The sequence below is a fragment of the Geotrypetes seraphini genome, chromosome 9, assembly GCF_902459505.1.
Source record: "Geotrypetes seraphini chromosome 9, aGeoSer1.1, whole genome shotgun sequence".
Classification (NCBI taxonomy): Eukaryota; Metazoa; Chordata; class Amphibia; order Gymnophiona; family Dermophiidae; genus Geotrypetes; species Geotrypetes seraphini.
The window spans coordinates 150,753,408-150,766,465 of NC_047092.1; the positions used below are offsets into that span (position 1 = coordinate 150,753,408).

The 13,058-nt window shown below is 41.7% G+C and overlaps 1 protein-coding gene across 7 annotated transcripts in view; it reads left to right on the forward strand.

Moving 5' to 3' along the window:
- Positions 1-5,791, forward strand: part of RNF7 (ring finger protein 7) — a 79,552-nt gene extending 73,761 nt beyond the window's left edge. For 5 of the 7 annotated variants that reach the window (XM_033958881.1, XM_033958883.1, XM_033958882.1 and 2 more), the window contains 2 exons: positions 4,592-4,639; positions 5,212-5,299. Coding sequence is in view for 2 of the 7 variants with exons in the window: in XM_033958888.1 (XP_033814779.1) it covers positions 1,524-1,701; positions 4,592-4,639; positions 5,212-5,330 (345 nt within the window). In the remaining 5 variants the exon portion in view is untranslated. Of the gene's footprint in view, positions 1-1,327; positions 1,702-4,591; positions 4,640-5,211 lie in introns of those variants that run through there. The other 2 variants (XM_033958890.1, XM_033958888.1) reach the window with 2 other exon arrangements.
- Positions 5,792-13,058: the final 7,267 nt, after the last annotated feature.

A 13,058-nucleotide genomic window follows, 5' to 3' on the forward strand; every position in this document is an offset into this window, starting at 1 on the left:
TTTCTACCCAAGGTTCTCTTCCTATTTTTACTTTCCCACCCTGTGTCCTCTATAACTGTCATACCTGCAATAACCCTTGATAGGACTCTTCTGAACCTGGAAATATTCACCCTGAATCTTGTCTGTAGGTGGCACTGTTACATAATAGTTTGGACTCTTAGGCCCTGTCTAAAACATCTGCAGCTCTTGCCAGTCCAATCATAAGAATCTAGGTCTGGATATCAAACCTAGATCACCTACACACACCTACAGCACTACTACTATGCCATTGGACTTATGGGAAATTAATAGGGCAATTATTTTATTGTAATATACAGTACATTCAGGTTAGGGCTGCTAGTGGCTCAAGTGATGTTAACTGCATTTGTGAAAGATTCCTAGGATTCTCCACCTGCTATTGTTGGGATGGGGTGAGAGTCATGTTGGCCAAATTCAGTGCAGCAGGGTTACAGAAGCTCTGGTGCATTGTTCCTGGCAGGAACTGTAACTGCTCTGACAATACTAGGTGTGGTGGGAGAGATGAGAATATAAAGTGGGGAGGGGGGACTATGTAATAGTTACAAAAGACAGCTCACAGTACCAGACCTTAAACCTGTTTTATACTGAGTAGAAAGTACAGTATAATGGAGCAGGAAAAACTGCCTAGTCAAAAAATATATATATATTTGATTTGGCATGTTTTAAAAACCAGATTTTTAAATCGAATCACAACTCTATTCAGAACATTTAGAAAATTTGCATTCTGAAAACACATTTTGTACACATGAGAAAAAAATTATTTACAGGAACATTTCCAAGTTCAAAAGTAGCCAGAAACCCATATCCCTGACCTTTTGAATCCACGGATGCCATCGACTATGCAGAACCTTGCAGAAGAAAGGCAATTTCACTGAATGTCTAATTTTTACACGGCCAGTCCTGTACTTCCCAGGTTGTTCTTAGAGGAGGAAAATGCATAGTGCGTCCAGCCACATATCTATCTTTTTACATTTTTATTTATTTCGGTTTTTATCCTGTTTCCCCCCAAAAATCTCAGAACGGGTTACAGGTTGCCCATATTGTGTATGGCTTCCCTAAGGTGTAGTGTTAAGATATGCAATTAGTATTGTCATCTCAGAAAATGTAATGATCCTTCCAAATTTGTATTACGTTCTTGTCGCTGATAAACCTTTTACAAGAGCTCTTTGAATGATGCACTGCTGGACTTACACAAGTCACCTCTTTATGCATTGCGACGCTTAGGAAGACTCCACAAAAAAAATAAAGAAAAGCCTTGATAAATCACGTCCACGTTCATTGACCCCAAATCTACACCCACGACGCTTTTTACGGACGATTTTTTATTTACATGCAGAAAATTTGTCTGTGAAGCTGTATCTAAGACGATTTTCAGCACCTAACGGGTACCGGGACCCGACCGCAGTCTCCCTCTGCAGGCAAGCGGCGGATGGCGCAAGCCTCGTATTCCTGTCACCTGATTGGTTGCGCCTGCAGTGACGTAGACCGTCGCTCCCCCGCCCGCCATGGCAGATATGGATGAGGGAGAAGAACCGGGGCCTCTTTTGTCTCACGCTGGCTCTTCTAGCGCCAAAGCCGGGGGCGTCGACAAGATGTTCTCTCTGAAGAAGTGGAACGCCGTGGCCATGTGGAGCTGGGACGTGGAGTGCGACACCTGCGCCATCTGCCGGGTGCAGGTGATGGGTAAGAGGCGCCGGGAAAGTCCGGGGATCTGCCGAGGCCTGCGGCTCTCGTCTTCTGCCGTCCCTGGGACGGTGCCATTGAGCAGAAAGGCGAGCAGAGCTTGTCTGTGATGTGAGAACGCACCTGGGTGAAGCCGGGGAGCCGAGCTTTGGCCTCTACTTGAGCCGGGGCCTTCTCACCCAGCCCCTCCCCCACCCCCAGCTGTAAGGTTGGTCCTCCAGGTTCTCGCTTTGCATGCCAGCTTTCTGGTGAGAGCCAGTTCTGGCTAACTTAGGAACTGTAACCATTCAGCCCAACAGAGTCACGTTATTGGTTCTGGTTTGTCTGCACTGTTGTGGCAATGAAGTGATGGTACTGTATGTCAACAGCATGGCGCTTCATGACAGCAGGGTTCCTGAAACTTCACTTTAGTCCTGTAGCAGTGTTAGCAAACTTTCTGGTGTAAATGACGTCGATAGAAATTTTTTGCTAATTATTTCAAAATAAATTAATAGCTAATCAAGGCACCTGTTAGCTGTCAGTATCCGTACTGTTAATTGGCTTGACTTAAAATCCTGAAGAATCCACTGTTTACTTATGAACAGATAATTAATCTCTAATAAAATATGTGATCTGGACTAAATTTGCATTATACTGAAACTAAGAGTCACCAGTATCTTGCCTATGAATAACCTTTAATGGGGTGTTTTAGTCTTTGGCATTAAAATGGGATGGGGATCTTGGTGTATAGATGGTTTTCAGCTTTTATTATTTCCACTGGGACTGTTGAAAAATATTTATCTGAAGATGTTAGTAATAATTTTAAGGTCCTCTTTAAAAACCAACTACTTTATTTAGGCAGGACTCTGATATTCACTAGGTGGGGGGGGGGGGGGAGACAAATTCATTATCCCGTTTAGGAAATAGGTCCAAATGCTGATGATGATGTCTATGTTGTTTATTCTAGAGAATGACACGGTGACAAAATTCATCAATGGTCCCGTCCCCACAGATAACTAACTGCAGGAAACCTTCTCCATGCCATTCTTTAAGGAGAGAGGATAGTAGCATCAGAGTATGAGTGGGCACAGCCACTGGTCCTCAAGCCTTGTATTGAAGGATGCTGGTGTAGAAGGACTGAGGCTGAGATATACACTAAAGAATGACAGGATGGTTTCCCGTGGTTATCTGAGGGGATGAGAATGATGATCAATTTTGTCGATTTACGAGCACCCCACCGCCACGATCCGGCACCCCCCCTCGCCACGATCCGGCATCCCCCCCCGACACGATTGGGCACCCCACCCGCCGCTTCTTACCCTCATCTGGGCACCCCGAAGATGCTCAATGCCAGCAAACGAGGAGGCCGATCTTTTGGGTGCCCAGATGAGGGTAAAAAGTGTGTGGGGGGGTGCCCAATCGTGGGGGAGGGTGCCAGATCGCAGGGGGGGTGCCGGATTGCAGGGGGGCCTTCGAGGGGAGCAATGCCAGTTCTTGGGGGGGGGGGGGGGAACGCATCAAAGCGAGTTTCCATTATTTCCTATGGGGAAACTCGCTTTGATAAACGAGCATTTTGGATTACAAGCATGCTCCTGGAACGGATTATGCTCGTAATCAAAGGTACCACTGTACTGCTAACAAACTAAATGAGCAGGAAAACTAGTTCAAGCAGCGGGGTGAAATAAAACACTCCAGACAATGAGAGGCATGATCTTTTTGTAGCAGTCTATGCCTTCCTTCACTGTTTAGCTAGTTAATGATTGGGTATACCCTTTTCCCTCCGTATTCGCTGTGATAGGGGATTAACAGAACCGCAAACACTGAAAAACCATGAATAACTTTTATATGTTGTTTGCTGTTTTCTATTAAAAACCATCATGAATATGGTGAAACTGTGAATAACATGGTGGGAGACCTGGCCTATTTCTGAAGGAGAGGCAAAACATGGTGAACAAAGTGCTGGGAATTGGCAATTTTCTCTGTAAACGCTTGGAATCAGCGATTTCTCTTTGCAAGCTGATGTCATTTGGGGGGGAGGAGCCAGCAAGCTAAAAACTGTGAATAATCGAAACCATGAATGCTGAAACCGTGAATACGGAGGGAGAAGTGTATTGTTTCTGTAATGTAAATATATTTTTAAGTTCAATGAGTTTTATTGGGATATAATAAACTTTATAGTTACAAGATAGTAAACATAATGCAACATGTATCATTAAGAGATAAGTACATTGAAAAATTTCAGTGATAATAATGGCTACAGCCATAAGAAAATAGTATATAATAACCATAACATATTGGAGAATAAAGATGAGCAGCATGGATGTACGGTACATAAAGAGAAAGAAAACAGGATATTTAAGCTGTAAGATATACATTACATTACATTACTTTAGGGATTTCTATTCCGCCATTACCTTGCAGTTCAAGGCGGATTACAAAAGAAATATCAAGGATGTATTACAACAAGAACTTACCAGAAAAAAAATCATGTACTAGGTGGTGTTTACCTCTTAGGGAATGACTATTGAATAGGTGTGTTTTAAAGAATGACTCAGCTTTTTGAAATCATTACAATAGCAGCCATGATAGCGGTTCGTTGGATTTTACCTCGAACGTTAGAGAATCTTTCCCTCAGTGACTTGGCAATATAGAGAGGCTGTTTACCATCTTGGCCACTAGATGGCAAAGATTTGAGAATGGAAAGGGAATGCTTAAGATGAGAGAATTGTGTACAGCACCTAACCTGTTGATGAATAGGTTCTTAGAAAATAATGTTTCCTTCTCTGGGTTTACATTACCATCTGTCAGGGATATCCCTAGGTATATTGCAGGACTTGGGGTAAGAGTTGTTTTGCAAACTTCCCAGTTTGGTTTGGCTGCTTATTTTGTGTTTATACATATATATTTCTAGATGCCTGTCTTCGATGTCAAGCTGAGAACAAACAAGAAGATTGTGTTGGTAAGTTTCATTTACTGCCTTAAAAAAGAATTTCATTTTGCATAAAATAACTCTACCCATTGAACTGAACATTAAAATATGGTGATGGTGTCATGGGATTTTGAAAATACTATATGCAGATTTATAGACCACTTTGTTAGTTCACTGGATGTAGGTCACTTTGCATATAGTTTATACTGTTTCTGGTATACTTTAGTGCTTCTGATGGAACATTGCTAAGATGAGTGGCAGTGATATACTGACTAAGTTTGGGGGAGGAGGGGTGCAATAACTCCAGTCATCAACCAGAGGGAATGTCAGATAAAAGCACAGGGACTCTGTGGGGTGTGTTGGGGGGGAAGGAGATGCTGGAGACCTATGGTACACCATTGAGTGGTGAATAGTCAGCATGGATTGACACTAGAGACCTTTTACTACTTTATTAAACTAGTCTTTCTCCATATATTAATCACTGTACCACTTTAGTACTTGAAGGATACAAGCTGACTTGTTTTAAAAGTTTGTATGTACTTTTAGCTGAGTAATATAAATTGACAAATGAAACTTATTGCACATTTTCTCTTCTTTTACAGTGGTCTGGGGAGAATGCAATCATTCTTTCCACAATTGCTGCATGTCCCTCTGGGTGAAACAGAACAATCGTTGCCCACTTTGTCAGCAGGACTGGGTGGTCCAGAGAATAGGCAAATGAAACAAGTGTCACATGCATCCTACTAAGGAGTGTAGCAGTGCAAAGAAAGCATGACCTATGTACTTTATATCCATGGGGGAAGGGAAAGCATAAATCCTGTGAAATTAACTGTGGCAATGTGAAGCAGTATATCAGTAGCATTAATCTGTCTGGAAATGCTTCAGAATCCCTCCAAAATATAACTTCTAGCTATGCTGGTGTGAACAGTTGGGAGAAACTGATAAACAGTAAATATCCATCAGCATGCGTAAGCTGTCTGTGACTTATTGTGGCTAAGAAATGCCTACTGAATGATGGATTTGAGGACTTTTTAAATTGCATTCTGTTTCAAGGATTGAGTACAAAAAGCAAAAACACTGTCCAAATCTTTTAGTCAGTCAAAACAGTTGTGTGTAAATGTTAACCTGTCATCTTCATGATGCACTTTTTGCAGGAAAATAAATAGTTCATGATTTAGATTATTACTTCATTCACATTTTTTTTCACTGCCATCATGCTCTTCACTTGGATTAGAACAAGGGCCTTTGGTGCTTCACTTGGATTAGAACAAGGGCTTTTGGTGCTTTCAGCAGAATAAAGAAAGCAAACTATATCCCATGGATTTTTAATGCATTTTATGATGCTGCATAATTCATAATAAGTGGCACTGAGTTCTATTTAAAATGTGTTCTATGTACATTTTGTACAGTATTGAGCTATACAGTTACTTGTAGTTAACTGTCCAGTCCAGAGAGAAAATCCTTTGATTTGGATCTAGTAGTTTCAGTGCAATCATTCAGATTAGTTATTGACAGGTGCTGATAGCAAACTGCATATTATAAGATATAAATAATCCAGAAGACAAAGTAAATGGATTCAAGGCCAAGATAATATCTCGCAGTGAAGACTGTCATTTTGCAAGTGTTTGTCTATATAAGCTGATATTTATTATTAATACTCTTACCCACCCACCCCTTTACAAAACCATAGCGTGGTTTTCAGCACTGGCTGCAGTGGTAACAGCTCTGACGCTTATAGGAATTCTATGAGCATTGGCACTGTTACTACCGCAGCCAGCACTAGAAACTGCGCTACAGTTTTTGTAAAAGGGAGGGAGGGGTTAATGTGTTAAGTGACTTTAATATTAATTCTATTCCACAGTGCCTTTCATCAACTTATACCTGTGTGGCAGCAATGTTAATTGTTAACAATGTATCTTAATTTAAGGCTCCTATGATCTTGGATAATCATGTGAAAATTAAAATGAAAAGGGCATAATTAGATAACAGACCAGATTCAAATTTTCTACAGCTTGAGTGTCTACTGCTCCCAACATATACTGTATATCCTGCATGAAATGAATGTCTTGCAAGTTGACATGTTGTATGAGTAGTTGGATATACGTATAGGCAAAATACATTTGTACATCCCAGTAATACAGATTTTACTAAATGTCTGCCGTTAACTTGTAGAACTGTTTGGGAATGTTGGTCTGTCACCTAGTATCCAGTCTGTATCCTAGAGAGTTGCGCGGAGACAGAAATCCCATCTGTCTCCATGAGGAATCCCTCCATCCCCACCCATCCCTGCGAGGAATTCCCTCTGTCCCCGCCCGTCCCTAAAACTTCAGAAATAGTTATTTCATTTAATTATGCTACTGAATTAAAGGCAAATAAGCAAAGACACTTTATTAATTTGGAAATATTAATTGGAAATAATACATACTTTGTAAACGGGTTTCTACTAGAGCCTAAAAGTCTCCCATAGGCACCTGTCCTCTATCTCAGCCTCTAATGTAAATATAAAATATAAATACTCAGCTGATGAGAATCCCCAAGCTGTCAGCTGAGGATTTCCTTTGCAGTTGGCCGGGGGTCCTTTTTGCCAAGCTTGGCAGGCAGCATTAGTGTCCCTGAGTCACAGATGCTGGCACCTCAGTGGCTCATGGATGCTGCCAGCGACTGCTGTGCTTGGTGGAGGGGAGTTCTTGCCATCTCTAGAGGAGGTCCTCTGCTGGTGGTGCTTGGGGATCCCATTCCCCACCAGCCACAGCAAGGGTCAGCAAGTACGTCAACACTGTAGAAATAAAACCAGAAATGCATTTCCTTTTCTTTTGAACACAATACAAAGACATCTGCAAAGCTAACATATTTTAGTCAATAAATTCTGTTTTTTACCTTTGTTGTCCGGAGACTTATTTTTCCATAAAGTTGGTCCCAGTTTCTTTTTTCCGCTTTCTCATCTTCTGTAAATTCTTCTGTTGCTGTCCATTGGTTCCTCCTACCATGGTCCAGCATTTATCCCTCTCTCATCCCCAGGACCATGTATAGCTTCTTTCGCCCCTCCCCACCAGCCCCCCTGCCCAACATTTCTCCTTCTATCACCCCTCTCCAGCACCATGCCCTCCATTCCCTTCACCACTATGTCCAACATTCCTCCCTCTTGCATCCATTTCAGTCAGTACCACTGTTCCCTTTCCACCACATTTCTCCCTCTCATCTTTCTCTTCCCTATCATCTGTACCTCACTCCCTCCCTATGACCAAAAATTCTCCTTTCTTCCATTCCCCTTGTACACGACCATCTCTTTCCCTCTCACTGACACACCCACACCCAATTCTCCCTTTCCATTCCCTCCCCCACCTCAGTATCTCTTTCCCTCCCTTCCTCCATCCTCTCTTCCCTCTCCCAAGTTCATGCCTTGTGTCCAAAAACGCACTCCCTTCCCCCCTTTTGTGTCCCGCGTTTGCCTCCCATGTTTGACCTCTTCTATGTCCTGCGTTTGCCTCCCATGTTCGTGTCCAGCCCTCATCTTCCAGCAAATTACCTTATCAGCAACTTTCTCTTTATAATCCAAATGGAGCTCTGAGAGGTAACTCGAGCCGTGAGGCTTATCTTCTTTTCCTACCTGCCCTACAGCAGCACACGTAGCCGACCGGAAGTCTTCCTCCATTGTCGGAGCTGATGTTGGATTGAAGGCTTTGTGTCAATCACGTTCAGTGTGCAGGGCTTGTTGCGCTGACATCGGGGAAGACTTCCAGTCAGCTATGTGTGCTGCTGCAGGGCAGGTAGGAAAAGAAGACGAGCCTAGCAGCACGAGTTACCTCTCAGAGCTCCATTTGGATGATAAAGAGAAAGTTGCTGATAAGGTAATTTGCTGGAAGATGAGGGCTGGACACGAACATGGGAAGCAAACACAGAACATAGAAGGGGTCAAACATGGGAGGCAAACGCAGGACACAAAAGGGGGGAAGGGAGTGCGTTTTTGGACACAAGGCATGAACTTGGGAGAGAGGATGGAGGAAGGGAGGGAAAGAGATACTGAAGTGGGGGAGGGAATGGAAAGGGAGAATTGGGTTTGGGTGTGTCAGTGAGAGGGAAAGAGAGATGGTTGTGTATATGGGGAATGGAAGAAAGGAGAATTCCGGTCGGCTATGTGTGCTGCTGCAGGGCAGGTAGGAAAAGAAGACGAGCCTAGTGGCTTGAGTTGCATCCAACCCCGCGGGATTCCTGAGACCACGAGGGGGCGTCCCCATGGGATCCCCGCGACCCGAGGGGGCGTCCCCACAGGATCCCCGCGACCCAAAGGGGGAACCCACAGGAGTCCCGCGGGATTCCTGTCATTCCTGTACCCGTGCAGCTCTCTAGTCTGTACTAATCTGTATGTTGAATGAGAGGCCTGTATTTTAATAGCTGCTAATTGTCCCAGAGAAGTTCCTTTCTCATAGATAAGTTTACTAGCAGGCGCATTTATTTTCAGGATACTTGAAATAAGATTATATAATTGAAAGAGACATCTAGAATCAAATGAAAGCATGTGATACTAGTCATTTCAGCAGATTAGTGTAAGTAATAATGAGTGACCTGTAGGAATCGTAGCAGCTGTCTGGTTCTGAACATTAAGTAATTAAAATGTTTTCCCCTTCATATATAGAACTTGGTGCTTTTAATGTATTATTTCACTTTACCAGAAGTATGAAAAGAAGTGAAAACATGTGCAGAAACTAACAGTAGATATTGTAGGGATGAAGGACATTGATTATGGGACCTCAGTTTATCCAAATAAAGGATCTGAGGTACAATTTTTCCTTATTTCAAAACACTACTTTGCCTGGTACTATACTATTGTAAAATAATGGAATATCATGCCACATACCCGTGCTTTTATTTCTTGAATTTGGGCCAAGAGGAATATTGAAAACTCTAACCTAGAAGTTTTCAACCTTTGGGTAAGGGGACCTCATTTCTTGATAGCCCTACAACAGTGTTGCTTGCAAACATATAGAGAGCCAGACCAAGGACTTCTCCCTGCAGGACTCCATTTATTGCTATCATTTATTGTTTCCCACTCCTTTGCTGATCATCCAGTGCACAGTTAGCATGATATGGGGATAGAACAGGAAGGAGAGTCCATTCCTGTTGATTTTAATCAAAATCATGGAGTTTTGAGACTGATGGATTTTCCAGATTTTATTTTAAAAGCCTCTAAGATGGCTGCCACGTCAGCAATCTTGCACCAAAACAATCCAGGGAAGGGGATTTAGGAGGTGGGGGACCCGGTCTCTCCTTGAAGCCTAAAGGTTTAAAAAAAATCTTTAAAAAATGTTATAAGAAAATAGGTATACATAGCTGCCAATCACATTTCAAGATTAAACTTTTTTTTGCAGGTTTTGTTTTAATTTAATCTTAGATCCTATTTTGCAATATAATTTAATGGGCCATTTAACTGTTAGCATGGGCCTTTGGGGCTCTGCAGCAGATAATGTACGTAACTTATAGTAAATGACCCTCTGTTTAGTCCCTAAAAGTTTGGATGGGTGCCCATAAAAAATGAAAATTATGATGAGATTACTCTTGTTATAAATTTGCTATGAAAATTATTAGTCTGTACCATACCGAACATAAGAACATAAGCATCGCCTCTGCTGAGTCAGACCATAGGTCCATCATGCCCAGCAGTCCGCTCCCGCGGCGGCCCCCCAGGTCAATGACCTGTAAGTGATCTATTACTCTAAAGCATTTGTACTGTATAGTACCCCTCTAATTGTACCCTTCAATCATCTTTTCCTTCAGGAACTTGTCCAGTCCCAATTTGAAACCCAAAATCATACTCTGCTGTACCACATCCTCTGGAAGCGCGGTCCAGGTGTCCACCACCCTCTGAGTGAAGAAGAACTTCCTGGCATTTATTCTGAATATGTCTCCCTTCAATTTTTCCGAATTCCCTCTAGGTTTTGTTACCCCTGCCAGTCTGAAGAATCTGTCCCTCTCTACCTTCTCTATACCCTTCATGATCTTGTAAGTTTCTATCATATCCCTTCTAAGTCTCCGCTTTTCCAGGGAAAAGAACCCCAGCTTCTCCAATCTCTCAGCATACGAAAGGTTCTCCATGCCCTTTATCATTTTTGTTGCTCTTCTCTGGACCCTCTCCACTATCACCATATCCTTCTTAAGGTACGACGACCAGTATTGAACGCAGTACTCCAGATGCAGTCTTTGGCACAATCGCCCTATACAGCAGGAGGATAACTTCCTTGCCTCTTATTCAGCCCCCTGATTTATCCCCTCTTACCAAAAGAGTGATATATCTATATCAACCTCTGCAAAGGCTGTGAGTCTTTATTTCCCAGTTGCAGGTGTATAAAAATACGTTGTCTGTACTTCCCAAACCTGTCCTCAGGACCCTACAACCCAGTTATAGTTTTCAAGCTAGTCACCATGAATAGGCAGGAGATAATTTGATATGGTCGGTGGTAAAAGGAAGCAGGGGAAACCAGAGGCCTGTTGGCTGGATACCATCAAGAATGACACAGGAATGAACATCAAGCAATTGAAAGAAGCTGTGGAAAACAAGGAAGCAAGGCGAGGACTGGACTACAGAGTAGCCGAGGGGCTTGGGCACGACTGAACAGAACAAGTCATTTCTATACCACATAATCAGTAAGTTCGATGAGGTTTACAAAATTTAACAAATAATACAAACTAGAGAGAATTGATTCATTTGCAAACAAATGTGTCTTCAGTTGCTTTTGAAAATGATTGTAAGATATGGAACTCAATAACAAAGGTTTCAGTTCCTTCTCCCAGAAAGCCGCCTGATAAAAAAGCAAAGATTGGTGGTATTTTTTATAACGACAGCCTTTGACAGATAGAAAAGTAAAAGCTGTGTGAACTGCGTGAATGCTTGGATTGAGTAAAGGAAAATAATTCAGGTAAGTAAATGGGCACCATGCCGAAAAGGACTTTGTAACAAAGGCAACCGAATTTAAATTTAATTTGAGCCTCCCCAGGAAGCCAGTGCAATTCCTGATAATAAGGGCTCACAAGATCAACTTTTTCAATCTATAGATCAGGCGAACTGCATTCTGGACTATGCGCAGCCTAGATAGCTTCTTTTGAGGACCTATTGAATATACAATATTGCACTAGTCCAGTTGGCTCAACACCAACGACTGAAGTAGTTTGAACAATGTGGTGTCAAAATAGTAGTAATTTTATATCTAAAATGTATGTAAACTTGACGTTATGTATATTTGACTCTGGATTTCCTGAAAACTTAACTGACTGGTGGGTACAGGGCAGCTTTAGTGGTAGTAGGATTTGGTGATTGTTCAAGTAATAAACTGCTGGTTAAGAGTGCTCATTCCAGTTGCCTCCTCTCTCATTTTAAAAGCAGTTTTGTAACTGGTCTCCCAAAAGGTTTATCAAGAAAACAAGTCAGTAGGGAGCAGAACTGGCTCAACAAATAGACAAATAACATTCTGCTTATTGCAGATTTTCTGATCTCCCTGTTTCTACCACCTGAAACAACATAATCTTAGGGGATGCAGTCAAGCAGAAGTTTATTGTCTGAGCATAGCAGCATGAAGGGAGCACAGCCTCACAGAAATGGAGGGGAAGGGTTTAATTCACTGAACAACATAACCTTCCCATCATATGTGAGATGGCTGTAAATTAGCAACTGAACTATTTACTGTAGTTTGCCACTTTTCCATAAATGATCTTGCAGCAGGGCTAGTAAAAGCCATGGAACAAGAGCTAATAATAGTAACTTTATTTTTGTATCCTGCAGTACCTTGCAGTTCAGAGCGGTTAACATCAAGAGAAACTGCTAAAAAACACAGTGAAAATTACATCTGCATTAGCTTGATAACATAGTTAGAATAGTTAAACAAATTTGTCAAATAAATGGTGAATATATGAAGACTTATTTTCTAAGGCCATGAGAATTTTTAAAGAAATATAGGAAGTTATAATTGGAATTTAGATTAGTAATTGTAACATTCCAGTGATTGAGTGGTTTTTTAAGGGTTGTAATACACCTTGAATCTAGGTACTATGGCCTCGTATTCGAGTCCTAATGACTTGATAATGATATCAAGGTTTTGTGATAGAATACAGTAGATTACTGGGCCTTCTGCGCAGTATAAATTTGATGTCACTGTTGCTGCATCAAATGCGATACTCTGCCTTCAACACTGCCCATCTGCTGCTGCCCAGATGGGTGGTACATTGTTAGTCTGACATAGAGTTACCATATGACTCCAGAAAAAGGAGGACGGATTGAGACATCCTAATTTTACTTCCATTGCTTTCAATAGAAGTAAAACCTGGATGTCTCAATCTGTCCTTCTTATCCTGGATGAAACAAATACACAAAAAATTAGGGATCCACATTTACTATAACTGATACTATAAAACTTTTCCAAAAATATCACAGAAAATCTTAATAATAAATGAAATAAATAGT